The sequence below is a fragment of the Spea bombifrons genome, chromosome 2, assembly GCF_027358695.1.
Source record: "Spea bombifrons isolate aSpeBom1 chromosome 2, aSpeBom1.2.pri, whole genome shotgun sequence".
NCBI lineage: Eukaryota > Metazoa > Chordata > Amphibia > Anura > Pelobatidae > Spea > Spea bombifrons.
The window spans coordinates 58,722,876-58,744,970 of NC_071088.1; the positions used below are offsets into that span (position 1 = coordinate 58,722,876).

At 40.3% G+C, this 22,095-nt stretch overlaps 1 protein-coding gene across 1 annotated transcript; it reads left to right on the forward strand.

The window, feature by feature from the left end:
- Positions 1-16,576: 16,576 nt before the first annotated feature.
- Positions 16,577-21,689, forward strand: FMOD (fibromodulin). The gene is made up of 3 exons (XM_053454402.1): positions 16,577-16,921; positions 17,650-18,590; positions 21,132-21,689. Exons 2-3 carry the CDS (start codon positions 17,660-17,662, stop codon positions 21,281-21,283), a joined length of 1,083 nt encoding a protein of 360 aa, XP_053310377.1. The 5' UTR covers positions 16,577-16,921; positions 17,650-17,659; the 3' UTR covers positions 21,284-21,689.
- Positions 21,690-22,095: the final 406 nt, after the last annotated feature.

Genomic DNA, 22,095 nt, shown 5'->3' on the forward strand with positions numbered 1-22,095 from the left:
CCTGGAAAACTTACTTCCCACATATGAATACTTGATCAATTCCACAAGGCATCAGGATTTTTAATTAATCATTTTAAAGCTGTTACTCTGGGTTTTTACTCGCAATTCCAAGATTTTAATTTCCAGGGATTATTACCCCCAAATTGCGGTTTCAAATAGGATTGGCGGATCATTCCAGGTGTTGGAAATGTAACTCACTCAATGCTGATCTGCTCCATTGTTTATGGTCCTGTAGCTCTATTGCTCCATTCTGGGATGCACTACAACTCTATATTACTAATACTCTGGGGATTCGGTTTTCTATATCGGTGGACTGGGCAATTTTTTGCGTATTTCCTGACCAATGTCCCCTTCCGTCCCTGGCTCTCTCCTGCTTACTCTCTCGGCGGTAGCAAAGTGGGCAATACTGTCCCAATGGATATCTCCTCAGCCGCCGGTGTTGCCTATGGTCCTATCCCGTTTATATTTTCTATTCCTAATGGATTGGCTTGACTCTGTTCTATATAAGGAGAGCAAGGCCAAATAGTTTTTCAACCGCTGGGCTCCTTATGTTGCGACATTAAATAGAGACACCAGGTTGCAGATATTTCAAGCGTTTAACACCACGGTATTAATGTATTTATGGTCGTCTCTGTCCTAATGTTGCTGAAATGTATGTAATACTGTCCTTCCTAATCCATAGATCTTTTTTATCTACTCTGACTAGTGTTATCGCCCTCATTTGTGCATTGCTGGATTTGTGACTTGGTGTGAGTTGGTTGGTTGTGAGTTGGTGACTGCGCTCACCCTATTGATATGTCGTTATGTTACCTTGCTATTTTCCTATATGCCTTGTCTTCACAATAAAGAATAATAAAGAAAGTTATACAAAAAAAAATAATAATAATATTGCCTACTAAGAATGTGCAAACTGATTAGGTTCACATAGCCAAATAAAAAAAAAATCTTTTCATTTCATTCGTGCCAAATATATATCAGTTATTACTGATCCTCTATTTCAATCCAGAACTCTGGTCTTCATTGCCCCCAACACATTTAGGATATCCTCGCAAATGGACACATTAGTATTTAATTAGCTTACATGCATTTGTAAGTAGACTTAAAAGTGGCTGAACTGCCTGTGTGTACATGATGCCATCTTGAATGCTTTATTGGTCGGTGGCTTTGAGGACTGAAGTAGGGGTCCATCTTTAACAGATTATCAATGAATCAATCATTTTTTATACTGTAACAGTTCATGGTTGGCACTGAAAACAAAATATATTATTTCTATAGCACCACAAATCTTTCGGTGCTACATAAGACAAACAAAATATACATGGCATGACTGAAACAAGTAATATCAGTAACTTGAAAAGGCCTGTCCACATTCTTACACTCCAGAGGGAAAGGAAGCAAATAAACGCTTGGTGCAAAAAAATTAAAAAAGACGGGCATAGAGGAAAGCATAGAGAGTCCGCCATGTCTTATGGTTAAGTCCAGTTAATATAGAAGAGAGCTGCAAAGGATTAGGCAAAGGGTTTTTTTATGTCCAACAAGAACAGTAGACAAAGAAAGGTTGTGAGAAGTCGAAATGAGCTGCAATAACTTGGATAACTCCCAATATATACCACTCCAAAAAAAGAAAGGTTCTTTGGTAATCAAGCTTATTGATGGGAGATCTACAGTCTGGACCAGTTACCTCTGAGATACAACCACTGATGATCAGTGACCAAATGCTACCTAAGTGTCCAAATGTTCTTAATGAAATACCCTGTTGTCTCTTCAAAAATATACCGTATTTGCTCGATTATAAGACGACCCTGATTATAAGACGACCCCCCAAAATCTGAATATTAACTTAGGAAAAAAAGAAAAAGCCTGAATATAAGACGACCCCAAAGGAAAAAAGTTTTACCAGTAAATGTTAATTCATGTAAACTATTTTTTTTAATAAAAGCTATGATTGAGAAAAAGATGTTTTTGTTTTTATTTCTTGTATTTTCCAACCTGTCCCCCAGTTACGCAGGGGGGACAGGGGGGACAGGTCTGCCCCAGGCTTGCCACTCCAATATGGCACTGTGGCCCATGATATGCCTTTTGACCCCCTATGTGCCACTCTGCCTCCAGAAATGCCTTATACCCCTATATCCCATTCTGGCATTTAGGGGGTTAAAATGCATATTATGGGGCAGAGTGGCATATAGGGAGGTATAAGGCATTTCAGGAGGCAGAGTGGCATTAAGGGAGTTAAAAGGCATTGTATAGAGCACTCTGCCTCCAGAAATGCCTTATACCCCTATATGCCACTCTGCCATTTAGGGGGTTAAAAGGCATATTATGGGGCAGAGTGGCATATAGGGAGGTATAAGGCATTTCAGGAGGCAGAGTGCTCTATTAAATGCCCCCTTAACGCCACTCCAGAAATGCCCTATGCCCCCCATTTAACACACACACACCCCCTATACCCCCATTTAACTAACACACACACACACAGACACACTCTCTCTCACCCCCCCTCTCTCACCCCTCTTCCCCCACTCTCCCCCCTCTCTTACCGGTGCTTCCAGCCGGGGCAGCGGGTTGACGTCGCCTTCTGCTGCAGCCGGAAGGAGGTGTGGCTAGCAGCGGGGGTTTGTATGCGTCCGTCACGTATACTTTCCCCGGCTGTCAGAGATCAGAATTCCCCGCACCGGTGCGGGGAACTCTGATCTCTGACAGTCGGGGAAGGTCTATGCGACGGACGCAGACAACCCCCGCTGCTAGCCACACCTCCTTCCGGCTGCAGCGGTCGTTGTCTACGCGGATCGCGTAGACGTCAACCCGCTGCCCCGGCAACACAGCAGGAAGCACCGGTAAGTGTGTGTACGGTGGGGGGGGGTCGGGCGAGACAGGAGGATCCAGGTCCCCTGCAGCGGTGCGGGGGATCTGGATCTTAGTCTCCTAATCAGACCTCTATTTGAGGTCTGATTAGAAGACGACCCCGATTAGAAGACGAGGGGTATTTTTCAGAGCATTTGCTCTGAAAAAAACCTTGTCTTATAATCGAGCAAATACGGTATAACTTTGTAGAGGTATTTAAAGTTATGAAAAATGAACGGGCATGTTCCATTTTGTGCCTGCAACTTCCAAAACTCATAAAAAAACTATGTATGTGGGGATTTTTGTAATTTGGGGATGCAGCTGTATACAATTCTTTGCAGTTGCATGTAACCTGTGTTATGGCTGCTTTTGCCAGACATCGGTGACCAAATTGCAGCATGATGTGCAGTGTCCATGATGTGGGGGTAGTTTGAGCTGGTGGGCTGCTAAACACTGCCAAATGAGACATAGGCCTCACAAACAAAGATGAAAATGTCAGGTTTGGAAAAAGGCGATGGGCATGTTCCATTTTGTGCCCTGTAACTTCCAAAAACCATTAAAAAAACCTACAGATACTGATATTTTAAAAATCAAGACAGTCATATTAAAATATTTTGTGGTATTTTTGTCAACTGAACTAGTTTGGGGACAATTATCAAATTACCAAATTCTTTTTTTTTCAAATATTTTCATTATTTTAATGTATTATTCATGCTAAATGTTAAACTATGCATGTAAAGATGGTATCAAAAAGAAAGTGCTATCTGTCCTTAAAAAAACAATATATAATTTGTGTTGGGTACATAAAAAATTAAAAAGCAGAATCATGGTTAAATAAATATAATATAAAAATGCAAAACAAAAGCCCCTGTTTTGGGGGTACAAAATGCGCTCAGTAAAAGGAAAGTCATATTAGAACGTTGATCCAGGGAATAATCTGAGTTCCAAACTTCCTCTGGAAGCAACATCAGCAAAAAGCACTGTGCATCGAGAGCTTCATGAAATAAGTTTCCTTGGTTGAGCACAACCTAAAGATTATTATGCACAAGTTGGTTGATCTGGAGAAAAGCACACTACCACTGAAAAAGTGTTCTCTGGAGTGATAGTTCATGCTTCACTACATGGAAGTCTGATGGGCAAATCTGGGTTTGGCAGATGTACAATTGTATGCTTCAAACTTGGGTTGCTAAATGTATACATTCAAAGATCATATCTTGATCCAGAATCCAATTAGTAGAAGTCAACATGGATTTGTAAAAGACAGATCTTGTCAAACCAACTTATTAGCATTCTATGAAGAAGTTAGTAAAAATTTTGATCTGGGTGTGGCCGTAGATGTGATTTATCTGGACTTTGCTAAGGCATTTGATACAGTTCCACATAAAAGGTTACTCTACAAATGATAAGAAATAGGCTTAGGGGCAAATGTCTGTATTTGGATCTAAAACTGGCAGAGAGTTGCTGTGAAGGGATGTTTCTCAGACTGTACACTTTTAAGTGGAGTGCCTCAGGGGTCTGTCCTGGGTCATCTTCTTTTTAATGTGTTTATAAATGATCTCCCAAGCTGCATTGAGAGCCATGTCTCAGTTTGTGCTGATGATACAAAATTAGGCAGGGTAATTCAGACTAATCTTGATATTTCTTCTTTGCAGGAGGATTTAGACAGAGTTGGGTACTGGGCGTGCAAGTGGCAGATGAGGTTCAACATAGATAAATGCAAAGTAATGCATCATGGTAAAAATAATAAAAATGCAACATATACTATGAATGGAATATCCTTGGGGAAAACTACCAATAAGAATGACTTAGGAATAATGGTAAACAACAGACTTGACAACATTGTGCAATGCCAGTAAGCAGCTGCAAGGGCCAATAAGGTTTTGGCATGCATCAAACAAGGTATTGAGTCACAGGAGGAGGATATCATCTTGCCTCTTTACAGGTCTATGGTAAGACCTCACCTTGAATATGTGGTACTGGGCACCAGTCCTTAAAAAGGACATTATGGAACTAGAAAAAGTGCAAAGGAGGGCTACAAAATTAATAAGGGGATTAGAAGATACTAGTTATGTAGAGAGAATAAAAACCTTAAACTTATATGCACTGGAAAAATGTCACCTTAGAGGGGATATGATAACATTATATAAATATATGCCAATATATAGGGCCAATATAAAGAGCTCTTCAGTGACCTGTTCATTAACAGAAATGTACAAAGAACAAGAGGTCACCATCTTAGACTGGAAGAGTGGAGAGTTCATAGACGAAAATGGAAGGGATTCTTTACAGTAAGGACAATACATTAGATGCCTTCAAAAGGGGTCTGGGTAACTTTTTAGAAAGGCATGACATACAGGGCTATAAATAGAATTAATATTTTAGAGCTTCTTGATCCTGGAAGAAATCCGATTGCTTTTGGAGTCAGGAAGGAATTTTTTCCCCTGATGGCAGAATTCAAAGTAGCTTAATTAAGGTTAGCTTAATTTGCCTTCTTTTGGATCAAGACTAGGAAGTGTAGGTAGATGGGTTGAACTTGATGGAATTAGGTCTTTTTTTAACCATGTAACTATGTAACTTTGTGGGACCCGTTTAGGGAAGGACCTTTCCTGTTCAAGCTTGACTGTGCCCCTGTCCAGAAAGCAAGGTCCATAAAGACATGATTTGATGAGCTTGAATTGGAGGAATTCAAGTATCCTTTGGGATTTATTGGAATGCTGATTCTTGTCCAACATCAGTGCGTGATCTCATAAATGCGGTTTTGGCTGAATGGGCACAAATTCCCACATACTCACTCCAAAATCTTTTGAAAAGCCTTCCCAAATGAGTGGAGGCTGTTATGGCTACAAAGGGGAGGAGAGAATATTGCCCATAGTTTGGAATAAGATGTTCAACAAGCTCATTTAAGTGTAATGGTCAGGTGTTCACATACTTTTGTTTATATAGTTTATGTATTGTATGGTACTATATGAATATATAGGAATCTCTGTTGGTTAAGGCCATTTATACAACACAATTGTTCTCAAACGGTAAAATAAGATGATTGTTTTTGTTTCTTCACTTCATGTCAGGAGGAGGGCAGGGAACAGAATTTTTATAGATCTTACTTCAGAGCACATTTTGTTTTTTTCCCTACCATACATCAAATTGGGACTTGTTTTCCTTCTTTTCTTTTTTTACAAGGCACGAACAGCTGGAAATGAAGAGAAATGGGGAAAGAATTTGGCCTAGACCTCCAGGACTAAATGATCATCACTTTTACTGGTTCAGTAGCTCCTATTACGTCCCGGTGGCACCTACACAAAGCTGTATCACATTTTTGAGCTATTCTGACATAATTAGTTTTAAGCATTTGTCAGCTTAGATCAGTCCAAAAATGACAATGGTGGGGAGTTTGGTGATCTATTTAATCCCAGTGCCTATTGTGGGTTGGAATTGTGCATCAATGTGACAACCTTTACTAGATGAACTGAAATTGACTTTTATAATTGTCATGACATTTACCAAGAATCAAGTGTGTGTGAGTATGTAAAATCAGAACTGGATGTGTAAAGAGTATGCCTTGGTAATATATCTTTCAGACTGCAAATAACACTCCTAAACACATTTAGCCCTTTTCACAGATATTCATTCTGCTGCTTCTCTGTTAATGTAAAAGTATAATACTAGTTGAATACCTATTTTCATTGCATACCCTGTCACCCATTACATGTTTTGCTTATCATCCCTCTACTTCTATTTCTAAAAAATAATGAAAATAATGAGACCTTTCAAGATTTGACTCTCAGAGTAGTTTTGTGAAAACCATTGCCCGTCATTAACAAACCATAACATATAAGAACAAATAGGGATGTTTACAAAGCATGGCAGTTGTCAGACTCCAAGAATTCCATAGAAGACCACATCCTTGCCCCATGTTCATTTGTGCTTTGTTCTCATGGTCATATGTGCCTAATCAATAATATGATCACTTAAATCATGATCAAAACTCTCTCTGTCAAGGGTTAGAGGGGTCTGATACTAAAAGAAAGGGTGCTTTAAGAGAGGGTGGTAGGAGAAGTTTTGCGTAGGTAGACACACGTGCACAAAGGTAACGGAGACAGGGGGTTTACAGGTTATTCACTTTAAAGATGGCATTGACAAAGGTAGCCTTAACATGAGTTAGTGTTATTTTTTGTCTAATACTGGTAATTAAAAAAAACATAGGAATCCCCTTTAATATGATATTAGAGTGGTAATGGGACTGCAGATTTACCATTTATGATTGAAGAGTTCAGTGCTGGATTATGAAAGGGTGCTTTAGCACAGCATGAGGTGCAGTTGGCAGCATTCTCAGTGGAATAACATTCCTGGTACAAGGAATGGAATATTTTTACTGCTGCTCCTCATATTATTCACCCTGTTTATTTTCCATCACAGTCTGGGCTGTCGAAATTGGATGGAATTTGTCTCCTGAAAGAACGGTTTCTGTTAGAGGAAATGAGAGAGACACATAGGGAGAGACATAAATCTATTAAAAACACAGAAACTTAAGCAATACTTCTGCCCTCTGCATAGCACATTTCCACACAAAGCCTCTACTCTGGACTCACATAAGCCGATATCTCATGCCAACTGATTACAAAATGGATTCAGTGATTTTTAGGTGCAAAAATACTGTATTGCAACCCATGTAAAGCAATGTGGTTTTAAGAATTTATTCAGAGATCAGTGAACCAAACTTATGCACGACCGTATTTCATATTGTTTAATATTGATTGCCCATTTTTTACAGTGCTTTCTTATTTTGACATATGGGACATCTTAATGTAATATAGACTTTCTTCAGGGTTGTCATGACATATGGGTTCACGAAGTTCCAGGCCCATGTTTCTTTAAAAGGCCCACTAGTCAAACAGCAGCCACATAGACTTTTTTTACTGAAATAAAATATTAGCAATACATCATAAACTCAGTTACATATTTACCTTTCGCACTGCTGTAGCTGCCCCCTACTCAGTCGGAGTTTGCATCATATCTATCATATCTTGGCGCTCCAGGTCACAGAGTGCTGTCCTTAGTCAGCACACCCTTCATAGTGTAAAGATCTCCCCTGTAACCTAACAATGGAGCAGTGGGACAAATGGGAGTATGATCACCCAAGAGGGCAATCTGACCGCCACTCCCTAGATCTGCCAACCTAGGCCAGGATTTGTCACTGTGTAAGCTGTTGTAGTGCTGGGGGAAAGTGAAGTAAGGGTGGTGCAGTTGGAGACTATCTGGTAGGCCAGCACCTCATAGTGTTTCTCTTGGCCATCGTATATTCCTGTACAAATTTTACTGCCCACAGCCAAATTTATTGTGCGTGCATCGACCTTCTTTATGTACCATTACAATTTTCAGCTTCAGGCCCACAAATCACTTAATCCAGCACTAATGTTGCAAATAATTTTTCTATCGATGTTATTCGAGCTAAATAAGCTAAAATGAATCGAGTCTCAAAAAAATGGAGAATCTACTCCTAATTCTACTTAACAGTAAGTGAACCTGGTCATTCAGGACAGCCACATAAGACCAGGACTAATTGCAAAACTATACTGTTGCATGTAGTTTGCTATTTTATGCTGCTCATGTTTGAGGTCTCATTGGTTGTTCAATTTCTGTTTTATATTTTGAATTATTCACTTGCCTTCTGGTTGAAGATGACTAGTTTCAAAACAATGGACAACCATTTGCTAATTGGGTGATGTTGCTTTCTGGATACACACTGCTGCACATTACATTTTTGCATGTGTAGCTGCGGAATTCTAACAGGTGGCTCCACACTCAACAACGTTATTATTCTGCTTTAAAGTACCTAAGAGACACCATTGGCCTTCAGCCCATCATGTGCTCAAAGGTCAGTCTGGCCTTGAACACAGCTGATGCAGTGAACCTGGCCTTTAAGCTCCTTCATGATGTTGCTCCAGGATACTATGGTACTATATTCCATATTTGTTTCCTTATTAACCTGTTCTATCAATTTATTTATTACATAATGCGTCAATGTTATCTAATTGGTCTTGCTATTTTTAGTGGTAGAGAATAGCAAGATGTCATGGTATGGGTGCTGACTTCTTCTTTTCCTAATCATGGGACATATGCCTATTAACTCTATGGAAATCATATCAGCAATGTGCAGAAACAACTAATGATTATAAGAATTTTAAATCTCATAGCATTTAGCATTTTAAAAACACTTACATAACCTAATTTATGCTAGGGCATGCAATGTTTTTCAGGTTTTTCTTTTAGTGCTCATCACCACCCCCTCCACGTTTTTTTTATTTCTTGTGTTTCCTTGTGCATCTCAGCAAAAAAAGCATAATTGTTTAATTTAGTACTCCTTTCTTTCCTTTTATTTTATATTTTGCTTAATTTCCCTTCTCTCATGCTTGCCTCGGTACTCTTGCTGATCTTATAGTTGTAAGGAATTTCTGGCTGTCTGAACTGTAGGAAATCTGACTTTTATTAACATAATACAGAACCCAGGGAGCCCAAGAGACCTGCACTGCAGTCCTTCTGTTATATAAAAACAGAAGCAAAACTGTAAAAATGAAGGTATACTATATGTTCCTTTATCCACTATTTAGATACATTCATACCTAAACACACTTGCATATTCCAGATATAAAATATTATATATATTTAATATATATATATACCGAAGCATGGGTAATGTTGTCAGACAATCGAAGTAGATGATAGGTCAGTAAATAAGTCTTCCAAAAAATGTACTACTCTACACAGGACTAGAGGCTAGTGGTGGTCAACAAAAACAGATTCTGTCTTTTGAGGGTAAAGCCTTATCTCATGTCCTGTATTGTGTGTCCAAAACCACATACCTTATTTTCCATAGAGTAGTTACAATACTTTACACAATCTTTTAAACTGTCTCTAGTTCAATGTGTTTCATTCTGCAGATACCTAGGATAGAGCAGCAATTTCTCAGACTCGATATTCGGAGAACAACAATATACTTCCTCTGTCGGAATTTATTTTTCCACTGAATTCAATTTCAACAACTTCTCCTTTGGTCTAACTCCGCACAGCAGAGTTACCTCTTTCGTGGTACAAACATAGCCTCTGAAACGCAAGAGAATAGTGGATCTTGAAATGCCCAAATCTCAGAGGACCCAACAAGGATATACATTATACCTGTGCCAGTTTACATTAGAATACTATGAACAGGTTATATATACCTGACAGGCTTTGCTCTGTTGGGGTCACAGTCTCTGATAAGGAAGAAAAAAGCTGTTAGAACATCCATCTTGTTTTTTTGTGTCTGGTATAGATTAAGATGTTTTTACACGTTAAGGTGTGATATTATCACTTCTGCTACGAGTTCCCTTAGACATATGTAGAGGTAGTAAACTGTCATATGTGCTTTATGAATAGTAGTATAAAGCGTGTTTTGCAGGACAACAAAAGAACTATAGTGAAGATCGCAGTCCCACTTAGTCTATGGGTTGGGACTATGAGTTCCCTTTCAAACTAAAGCAATGTTTGTTGAGCACTTTGTCTTGCAGTGAGCCATGCTAGAATAATTTGTACTACTGGATGACCTGACCGTGTTTATTTTCTTTCTGAAGAACCTGCTTAAATGTTTTACCAGACTGCTGTTGAAATCAGACGTTTAAAACGGTAACATTCTCTCCACCTAAAGGCATCCAGCTGTCCCTGCAGTATTTCCATTTCATAATGCAGAAATGATCCCAAATCTTCTTTTTAAATCAGCTTAATTGACTAAAATGTTTCTTGTGCTAGCTATCTTTATTAGCACAGACTTTTCACATGCTTTCGTGTTTAATATGGCAGAATGTGAAATCAAGTAATACTTGAAACCAGGCCCGGACTGGGACAAAAAATAGGCCCGGGCATTTAAGCCTGAGCAGCCCATATTTATTTATTTATTTATTTATTGTTAAAGCCCACCCTTCATGTACCATCTTTGCATTTAATCATTCACACAAATCATTAACACATTCATTAATGCAGTCTCACAAATCATTCAAGCAATTCATCCACACATGAATTCATTAATTGTCATATGCATTCACACAATTCATCCACACATTTATTCATTCATTCTCATACGCATTCACACTACCCCCTTTCTTAATCTTATCTGCCCCTTTTCACTATGTTCCCCCTTTTCACTATGTAACCCCCTTCCCCACTTCTCAATATGTACCGCCTCTATCTATCCCCTCTCCCCCTTTCTCACTATCTAACCCCCCTCTGCCCCTTCTCACTGCACCCCCCCTCACCCTACTTACCTTGTTGCAGGGGGAAACAGCAACTGCGACCGCGCCTGTGGCAGGGCAGGATTGACTTAGGGGCTGATGGAGCTGCAGCTCCAGGCCCCCACCTTAAAATAGGCCCAGTCAGGACCGGACTGACTGGTCCTATATGGCCGCATTAACGCAGAGCCCCTTAAGCCCGCCGCAACTACCCCCTCCTAACTATCTACCCTCTCCCTCTTTGAAGTTCACTTACCTTTCAGGAGGGGGGTGCAAGGCCTCTGCCTCCCAGCTCTGCCACTGTATGGAACAGTATAGAGTGATGGGAGTTATGATGTACTTTTAGAGCATAATTAGATCATGAAAAAGACATTGGAAATGGTACAGCATAACACCCATCACTCTCACGCACTTACCAATCCACACATATACCAATCCACACGTATATCAATCCACATGTATATACCAATCCACACGTATATACACCAATCCACACATATATACCAATCCACACATATATACCAATCCACACATTTATACCAATCCACACATATATACCAATCCACACATATATATCAATCCACACGTATATACCAATCCACACGTATATACACCAATCCACACATATATACCAATCCACACATATATACCAATCCACACATATACCAATCCACACATATACCAATCCACACATATATACCAATCCACACATATATACCCATCCACACATATATACCAATCCACACATTTACACCAGTCTACACATATATACTAATCCACACATATATACCAATCCACTCTCACTTAATGCTTTCCTACCTTTCCTTTCTTCTTTCAGCTTCTTTTCCTCTTCTTCAGTTCTTCTGTCTTCTCTGTCTTCTTCCGGGTCAGAGGGCACGGACAGCGGTGGGCGCAGCTTCAGTGCTGTGCGCCGGGATCTGACAACAAACCCCGGCCCACAGCAGCTGTTGCCGCGCGGTTCAAAAGGTTGAACCCGGCTTAAAATCACTCAAGGGAACCGGAGGTCTGTTAAAGACCTCCGATACCGCTCCCTTCCGAGCCTGCTCCTCCAGCGGCGGACATTACTGTCCGTCCCTGGAGGGGTCCCGGGTGCCGCAAGTTGGCACCCCCTTATGAGCAGCCCCCGGTGCGGACCGCCGCCGCCCCCTGGAGTGTGGCGCCCTGTGCTGTCGCACACCCCAAAGGTCGGCCCTGCCCTAAGGGGGCCTTAGGGGGTCTGCGGCCGCACAGGGTTTAAATTAAAACATCGGGGGGTTTTTTTTCAACTTTATTTAACATCCTCCATGTTAAATAAAGTTAAAAAAAACTTTATTTAACATGGAGGATGTTAAATAAAGTTAAAAAAACCCCCGATGTTTTAATTTAAACCCTGTGCGGCCACAGACCCGTAAGGCCGGCCTTGGTGGGGACCTTCCACCCCTTAGAGTGGCGGACCCGGTCGCAGTTGCGGCGGGCTTAAGGGGCAGGTGCCCCTTATGCCCTGCGTTAATGCGGCCGTAGGTTAATGCGGCCCTGCCGTGGCCCGGCCCACCGGGCCAATGCCCGGTGTGCCCGATGGCCAGTCCGGGCCTGCTTGAAACTGATATTACCTTTACAAAACTCTAGTCCTTCACTTATTCTTTTGCTGTGCATAGGTTTAACCAGAGCCATAACTTTCATGGAAGAAGAGTGACAGCTGCACCACACACCCAAAGCTGAGGGGCCAGAAGTCATGCCAACACAGATGCCAAGATACCTTAAAACACAAAATTTGATGCCAAATAAGCCTTGTCTGTGGATTTAACGCAATACTATCTATATTATATAATTTTTATATTTAGCAGGACCCTTAGTGCTTTAATATTGGAGAGTTTGAAGTGCTAGGGCTTCAATCCGAATTACTCTTGCTGCACATAAACTTTATACACATGGTTTTCATCAGGGGCAAATTGTATTAAATAATTATACATAATAATACGTGTTTCAAAGCAAATAACTAAAATTAAAGAGATATACACATACTAGTAGGTGAGGAAATTCTGTTGCTAATATTGGTAATGGTTTTAAATTCCTTGCTATTTACGAGATGTTATGATAGTGTGTGTTAAAATCCACTTACTTTAATGTCACAAGTCCTGTCCTATGCACTAAACCGGTTGTTTTTTCTTGGGGGGGGCAGGTATGTATCATTGCATTTCTCAGATAAATTAGCTTAAGACTAAACAGAAACTGAGATAAAGTGTTTATTTTAATATGTCTGCACTTAAAGCTCATATCCAGCAGGCTACACTGGTGAGCCAGCCTAATAAACGTTTGCTAGTGTGAAAATAGCTATTAACCACATTGGAAATGTAATTTCCATAAATTAAGCTAAATCTCAGAAAATACATTTTGTTCTTTTCTTGTGTACCTAAGTGAGTATTCTGTCATATTACCGGCATACTTAGACTGATTTTGCTGATCTTTCGCAAAAAGCACAGGATCAAGGGTAGTGTAGATATAATCAGACTCCTTACTACACAGGCTCTGAAATGAGAATGCACTTCTGAATAGAGAAAGAAGATTTAAGGCATTTGAGGAGTTTTCTGTGAAGTTTCATTTGGTCAATGTGTGTTGGGGATGACTATATTTGCAGTATATTATATAGCTGGGAGTTAATTTGCCATCCCTAACCTGCTTTTATCATTGATCATTTAATGTAAGGCCGCAAGGACAGCTTCTACTATCTATCCAACACCCCAAAGTCCATTACCTTGGTAGTACACTTGACTCTGCTCTCTTATGTCCTGCTATATGCAGATTTACTTGCCATGTGTGAAATTAAGTGTTCATTTGGTGTTCTTTGTCAAGACCTTATGATAGTTATACTTTAAATGTATGATTTCACACTAACCTATTACTTTTCCTCTCTTTATGTATACACCATAAATTTGTGAGCTGTTGTTTGCAACTGACATTTTTTCAGTTTATGTGATATCTTGGTTAGATGGTTCTCAAACTATGGCATACAAATCATTAGAGATCCCCAATGCCATTTAAGCAGGTTCACAGAAATGTACAAAATTGTATGAAACACAGTATGTCTATCACATGAAGTCTGCATCTCTAATACTTCATGTGACATCATGTAATATAGGCAGAAGCCCTTTAAAAGACAGCAGATAAGATTTTTTGGATCGTTTTGCAACAAAATACTGGGCAAGTGCAATATGAACTTGTATTATCACCTGAAGAAGGAGGGAGGGAGAGAAAGGGCCGCTTAGGCTCCCACAATTACGGGCCCCTACGTCCATTGCTCTAAGTCTGGGGCTATGCTTTATGACCATTGACAGGTGAAGTGAATAACAGCACATCACAGATTGTTGCATATGGGGCTGCATAGCCGCAGACCAGTCAGGGTGCCTATGCTGACCCCTGCCCGCTGCCAAGCGTGGTGCCTACATTAGACATGTGAGCATAAGAACTGGACAACGGAACAATGGAAGAAGGTGGCCTGGTGTAATGAATCACATGGATACAATGGAGAACACATGGCTCCAGGATGTATCCATGGAGACCCCATGTCGCAATTTACAGGACATAAAGCAGCTGCTGCTAATGTCGTGGTGCCAGATACTAGATACCAGAGGTCTAGTGGAGTCCATGTCTAAACGGGTTAGGGCTGTTTTGGCAGCAAAAAGGGGACCTAGACAATATTAGGCAGGTGGTCACAATGTTATGGCTGATTGATGAAGTTGTTTGTTAAGAAAAAATGTCTGTGCAGAATTGAAAACTGGAAACATGTTAAATTCAAACTATAAATATGTCTATGCCTGTGTTGAACATTTCAACAACTATAGTCTGCACTATTAAAGACCTAACCCAGTGAGCTTCTAATAGGGACCAAGATGGCTGGCATAATGCATAGCTGATGTCACGAATCTGGCTAGTCCGACCGACTACCTCCGCTGACTTGTGCTCCCTTAGCCTGGGACAACACAGTTTCCCCGGTTCCCCAGTCACTAGCCGAGACTCAGTGTAGGGTAAAACCAAACGAAGACTGATTTATTTTGGACACACAGAGCTGGATATATATCCAGCAAAACACATATTTACATAAAACAAGATATTGGGACACAAACCGCCCCTTAATCTGCCTCCCAGAGACAACAGGGGCAGTAACGGGATTAACAATACAATGAGGGGGGGGGAGACTGATTTACACAACATAATAATGCACCATGAGGTGGAGGGGTCTGATATTAAATTAAAACAATGGCAGTCACTTCCTGGTTGCAGATCCTGGCTGTCTGCTGGAGATAATCCCCTCAGCCAGTGATGAGATGATATACTGCTGGGGGTAGCCACAGAAGCCTTTACAAACCCAGAGCCCATAGTCAATAGAGAGGAGGCTGGCAGTTAGGCCCCTCCAGTGGTCCCAGTGATGGAGGCTTCCGTCACAGAAGATAACTTGAAAATCATCTCACAATTTCACTTTGCAGTGAGGTTAGCAGTTAGAGATTGGGAATACTCCGGCTTGTAAGTATGGTTTAGCACAGTGTGCGAGTGGTTGTCATTAATCTTTGCTCTTGACACTTCAGTCCAAATGATTAGGATTTGTAAGGTAACACATGGCACTCCAAGTTTGTCTTATGTAAATATGCCTTCAACAGTTCGGCTTGCTTTTGAGCATAGAAAAACAGAATTGGCAGAAATTTTACTAGTAAACCTACTTCACATAAGTGACATAAGGTAACTTGGGAAAATAAATGAAGAAGGACCCTTACAAATTTACACATCACATCAGTAGAGTAAATAAAGGGGGCGGTCCGCCGCGGGTGCCACTTATCAGGGGGGTGCCCGGTGGCCTGACGGCCACCTAACATGGGCCTGCAGCTTACCACTGTGGAGCTCGCACACTGTGCTCCCCCTGGCCGGGAATAGAGTTTCCTCACACAGTGCGAAGGCGCCACAGCAGCAAGCTGCGGGCCCGCATTAGGCAGCCATCGGACGGCATAGACGTCTACGCAGCCCCTGTAATGCTTGACCAGCCCCCGGACCAGTGCGGGAGAGTGAATGAGTGAATAGGTAAATGAAAAGATGCATGATTGAATGAGCGAGTGTTTAGGGACAGAAGTGGGACAGGCAGGCTGTTTAGGGGGGCAGAGTTGGCACAGACATGCTGTTTCAGGGGCATCAATGACTGGCTCAGTATATAGTGATGGGGGTTATTCTGTACCATATCTGTTCAGTAAATGTTATTTACTTAAGCGTATTTAATTTATTTTTTCAGATTTCTAGTTTTTTTCCGGTTGACATACAGTTTACAAACTTGTCAAATAAAAATTCTTGCCAACATTAATTTTTGTGTGGGGGGTACCACATACAGGATCCATCCTTGGTGCCAAATACTCTAGGTACGCCCCTGCATCACAATAGGCACAATTTTTTATTTTAACTTGAAATAGTGGCATGCAAAGCTTCAAAAGTTCCCTAACTGCAAGAGAAGCAAGGATGAAGGAGGAGTTATAAAAATTAAAGGGTGTACTTGGCAGGCGACTGAAGGAAAACTTCCATCTTCATCCCAGGTCTCAATTTCCATAAACACCTCATAAGGACACATAGGAGGGAGTTTAAAAGAAATAACAGAGAAAGAGAGCATAGCAGACTGAGAGAGGAAGAGTGATTGTATAAAAGTGAAAGGTGACTTTGAGTCACTGCCACACGCAACTTTGTGTAGAGCCTCCAGTACAAAGAAATACAGGTGGAAGTTTGTACACCAAACTAGGTTTACAGAAGCCTTCACGGACAAGAAAATTGAAAGGATATACAGGAAACATCTGGTGAGCATATAATATTTTTTTATAACCAATTTTAAATAAGAAAATACTTTTATATAACCAGTTTATAATGTTGGAGAAAAGAAAAATACAAAACATGTAATATGGGATATCAATATTTGCAAAAAAAAAAAAAACTATATAGGGCACACGTTGCGGTTTATTTACTAAAACAGATAGTTTGCGGAGGAGCTGTGGCTTCAGCTTATCAACTTTATTCTTTATGAAGGACTATACATTAAACATTTATTTTGCAAGAGTAATGACAATGAGTTAAAACTACATCGCTTAAATAGATTCTCACTTTAGCAAATAAACCTCTGCAATGAGTAGTGTCTGCACCTACCTATAAAACTTCCTTTTCATAAATATAAATGTGTTTTGAGATTTGAATACAATGTAGGTCTGTACAGTTCTCCACAGTTCTCCAGCCTTGGCAGGTAAATTGCACAGATCATTTCAAACCCCAGCTGGTTTACTTTGAAATGTAAGTGACTAACAGATCGCTTCTTATTTAGGGGTTTTTTAGGTCTTATCTGGTGCTTGTTTGGGTAAAAGGTCTGCTTTTACATGAGCCACATTACTTATTTCTCTGCTTTATGTGTAAATAACTTACTAAATTATCTTGACCATGTGTACAGTGCTTTATAAAATAATTTATTTAACTTTATGTTTTCTATAACATACTTAAAGTGATAATATTAAATGGTAATCTCTATATGATATTTCAGAATTTGCAGGATGAAGTTCCTTGCTTTCCTCCTTATTTTATCCTTGTGGGATGTCTCTTGGTGTCAATATGAAGATGAGTATGATTCCTACTGGTGGCTTTCAAATATGCAGAGCCCACAATCACAATATAATTATGGCCCTTCCTATGATTATAATCCCGCTCCCCCACCTCTTTCTGTTAGCGACTGCCCTCAGGAGTGTGAGTGCCCCCCAAGCTATCCTACGGCAATGTACTGTGATGGACGAAACCTCAAGTACCTTCCTTATGTACCATCAAGAGTCAAATATGCCTATTTCCAAAACAATCAAATCACTGCAATTCCAGATGGCGCTTTTGATAATGCTACTGGGTTGGTGTGGCTAGCATTACACGGGAACCAACTATTGAGCGATAAGGTGGGCAGAAAGATCTTCTCCAAGCTTCGAGGACTGGAGAGACTATACCTGCAGCATAACAACTTGACACGCATACCCAGTGGATTGCCGCGTTCACTGCGTGAGTTGCATCTCTCCAACAATCAGATCTCAAGAGTACCTGCTAATGCCTTGGAAGGTTTGGAAAATCTTACTGCCTTATTTCTGCATGAGAACCAGATTAACGAGGTGGGTAGTGCCCTAAGAGGGCTGAAATCTCTGGTGCACCTGGACCTTAGCAACAACCAACTTCGTAAGTTGCCAGACACACTTCCAGACTCGCTCGAACAAGTGTACCTAGAGTATAATGACCTGAGCTCAGTGCCTGCAGACTACTTCAAGGCTCACCCCAAGCTGCAGTATGTCAGAATTTCACACAATAAACTCACCAATGAGGGGGTTCCAGGAACAACATTCAATACTAGCAGTTTGGTGGAACTGGACCTGTCTTACAATCAACTGCTCCGTATACCACCTGTTAACACCAACCTGCAGCACCTATACCTGCAGGGTAACCAGATAGAAGGTAAGAGTGGTAAAGTAATGACCAAAACTCATTCTGTATCAGGAACCTACAATGTAGCAATTTATTTTATATGCTCTTGGAAATTCTTTTAAAACTTCAATCCTACTTTTCCCTACAACGTTAGACGCTGGTCCAGGCAACAACAACATTGCATCGATTTTTCTGGAGCAATGTTTTGTTCTTTATAGTTTTGCATTATAGATCTGATGCATAGGAGTCATATAGCCAATTTTAAACTCTCTAGTTATAGCTTCATTTGAGCCATAAATTACACTCCACAAACCACCACATGAAGAAAATTGCATTTCTCACAGGTGTCTATAAAAGAGTATGTATATCCACACATGTGCAAATAAAATACTATTTTTGTTACTTCTGTGCATGTGAGTATGTTAGTATATGTATTGGTATAAATATGTGCACCATTTGACCTGCTCAATCCTTTAAATATATAATTCAGAACTTGTGGCTTTTTGGGGGATAGTTTAGTGCCCCACCAAAGATACATAAGCATTTTTCACCTAAAAAAAATAAAAAATGCTTTCCTTCCTAAAACACGCCTTCCACACATGGGGTCTCGTTAGACCTCCTGAAACAATTGAGCAGGCCAGTGCTGGACCTGGCTAGCAGCGACTATTCAATACATGTGGGTTGTTAAGAAGGATGTTATGCAAATACCTGGGGGTGAGAAAATCCTGGTAAACTTTTGCATGGAAAATAGGTATAGGTAATGCTATCTACTACCAAGTACACATAAAAGCTGAGTGTATATTTAGGCAAAACTATAGATTATTGTATTTATTTTTTGTGAGTTTATCCCTGATTATTATCTGGTTCTAACAGGACTCTTTCTTGTGAAATGCCCTCCTTTTGTAGTATTACATTATAACAATTGATAGAAATACAAGAAATTTTAAAATATAGAGTATCTCCTGAATCTACCTAAAGTTGGAGTCAGATAACCAGATTTACTTTTATTGTGAGCTACCCATTTCAACGTTTTTTAACCCCTTAAGGACAATGGGCGGTCCCTTAACCCATTGAAAACAATGCATTTTGAGCCCGTACATGTACGGGCTTTGTCATTAAGGGGTTAAGCATATATATTCCTTAATTTGTGTTAAACTATTAGCACTGCTTCATCATCAATGAAATCTACTACAGTTCTACTTCCAGTTTTTTTTATACAGAGTTCCACGCTGTAATATTCACCAGCTTAGCAAACATTGGTTTGCCAAGATCATGAATAGAACAGGCTGCTGCCATCGTCGGTGTCTTCCAGGTTTGGAAAGTTGTATTTCAATGCTAGGAGCCCTCTACTGACATACTGATGTTACACTATGTCAAAAGAGGATTCCATGTATTGCAGTAACTGTTTCCATAGTCTTACAACTTACAATGTTTTAAAGAGAGTATTTTGCCCATGACAACCTCACCCAAAATGAGTACTGAAACATTCTTTAAACATGATGCCTAGGAAGGCCTCATCTATATTCTGAGAACCCTTGCCAAGCATGATAGCTCAGTGTTGAGAGGAAAGATTAGAGAAATGGACAATTCAGTTTCTTATTTTTCTTTTGAGACCTTGTCACTGAGATCTGTAAATACCTTTAAGTGCAACAGTGCTCTCAACAAGCTGTTACATTATGCCAGTGTAGAAGCCAAGCTACCTGCAAGTCAGGCCCATCCTCGAGGCTAGGATTTAGGGGTGTCTACGTACATATACTGACATTTCTCCCTCTTCCTCTCTTCAATCTGCCAATGTGGTAGCAGAGCGTAACTGGGGTTGTTGTTTCTTCTTACCCAAAGCTAGATTAAGATAGCACAGGGAATCAAATTACAGACCTCCATAAAATGCACGGCTATCATATGGGGGCTGGAATAATGGTAAATATGTTCTGCCATTCAAAAATAAATGCATCGATAGCAGACAGCAAAGTTTAGCAGACTCTGTTGTTCTATTTGAGTAGTGGAATGAAGGAAGGAGAGTAGTAGATTTTTATTCATTTATTACACCTTTTCACGTGAGAATTGGGTTCTCTATCACCGTATATTCATATTTTATATTTCTTTCCTACAGCATATTTCCCCAGTTCTACCTTCGATGAATTGGGATGACGGGGTCAGAGCTTGGGAGTTGGTGCTACTGCAGTACTACTGCACATATACAGTACGGATTCTCTGGTGTCCCAGACACAGGAGAAATAAATCGTAAGGTCAGAATTGTGGTCCCAAATGCCACTGTCTCGAAAGGTAGTAGAGCTCAGCAGGAATAACCTGCAGAAAGCCAGACAGTTAGGAGGCATGCCGCATAAATATTTCAAAATGTTGCCCTGCAAATATGTCTAGCAAGAGGGAAAGAGCAGTCAAGATCCTGAATCCATACATTACTGTTTATGTCTCTAGTGATAGGGAAGCATTCTTGGCCATGAACCTTGTGCAACAGCGGACAGCAAAAGGTGTTTTTTCCAAAGTAAGATTGGTGTTGGTATTATAACTGTCTAGGAGACTTGTAACATTTTCATATTGTTCTTTCTACAGAATTCTCAATCAAAAGCTTCTGCACGCATGTTGACATCACCAGCTTCTCCCAGCTACAGGTTTTACGTCTAGATGGTAATGAGATGAAAAGAAATGCTATTCCACCGGACACACCCCTCTGCCTGCGTAGAGCTGATATCATTCACGTGTAATTCTGCTGAGGAATGAATCCTACTTTTTGGCTTTTTGCGAAACATTCAAGCTAACCAGTCACTCACAGATAGAACTAGTATATGGCCCCAAAAATAACACTGCAGACATTCTCTCCCAAAAATTTAATTTAGAGTGAGCTTTGTGTTTACAAAGACCAAAAAATATAGAATTTTATGTCAAAATCCTTTGAAAATTGATTATATTATTAACTCTGCGTGTAATTAAATAGGTTTGGCATAAAGTATGTGGTGTAAAATACTTTCCTAACAGAAAGAGATTTACCATAAAAAATAAAAGTAAGAAAGTAATGCATCTATACTATCACACTGCAGTGGCCATCTGAAAGGGTGAGAAGTATTTACAGCACATCACAGTAACTTATGGGCATCTAGTTATTAACATTAGAACTCAATGATTCTGCGGCTGTCTGTTGGGTTACATTTCGGACACGTACAATGTATCACACATACACGTACACCTCCCCTAACTTTCAGCAGCCCAAATATTAATGTTATACTTACTGTTAGATGAGTTGCTGGGCCATGTGGACGCTTTAAGAAAAGGGGCGGGGCCACTCATCAGTGTGACTCTAGGGAGGGACTGTTAATCAGAAAGGGACGGGGCCAATTGTCAGTGTGACTGTAGCGAGAGACTGTCAAGTAGTAACTACGGTAATACGGTAATCTCAATATTTATGTCTAGCTAAAATTAGGAAAACAATCTAATTTTGCATAAATGACTTCTCCATTTGACCTTCTCTACAATCAAATCAAAGTATCCCTGACCCTCTCAAAGTCCCTTAACCTCCTAT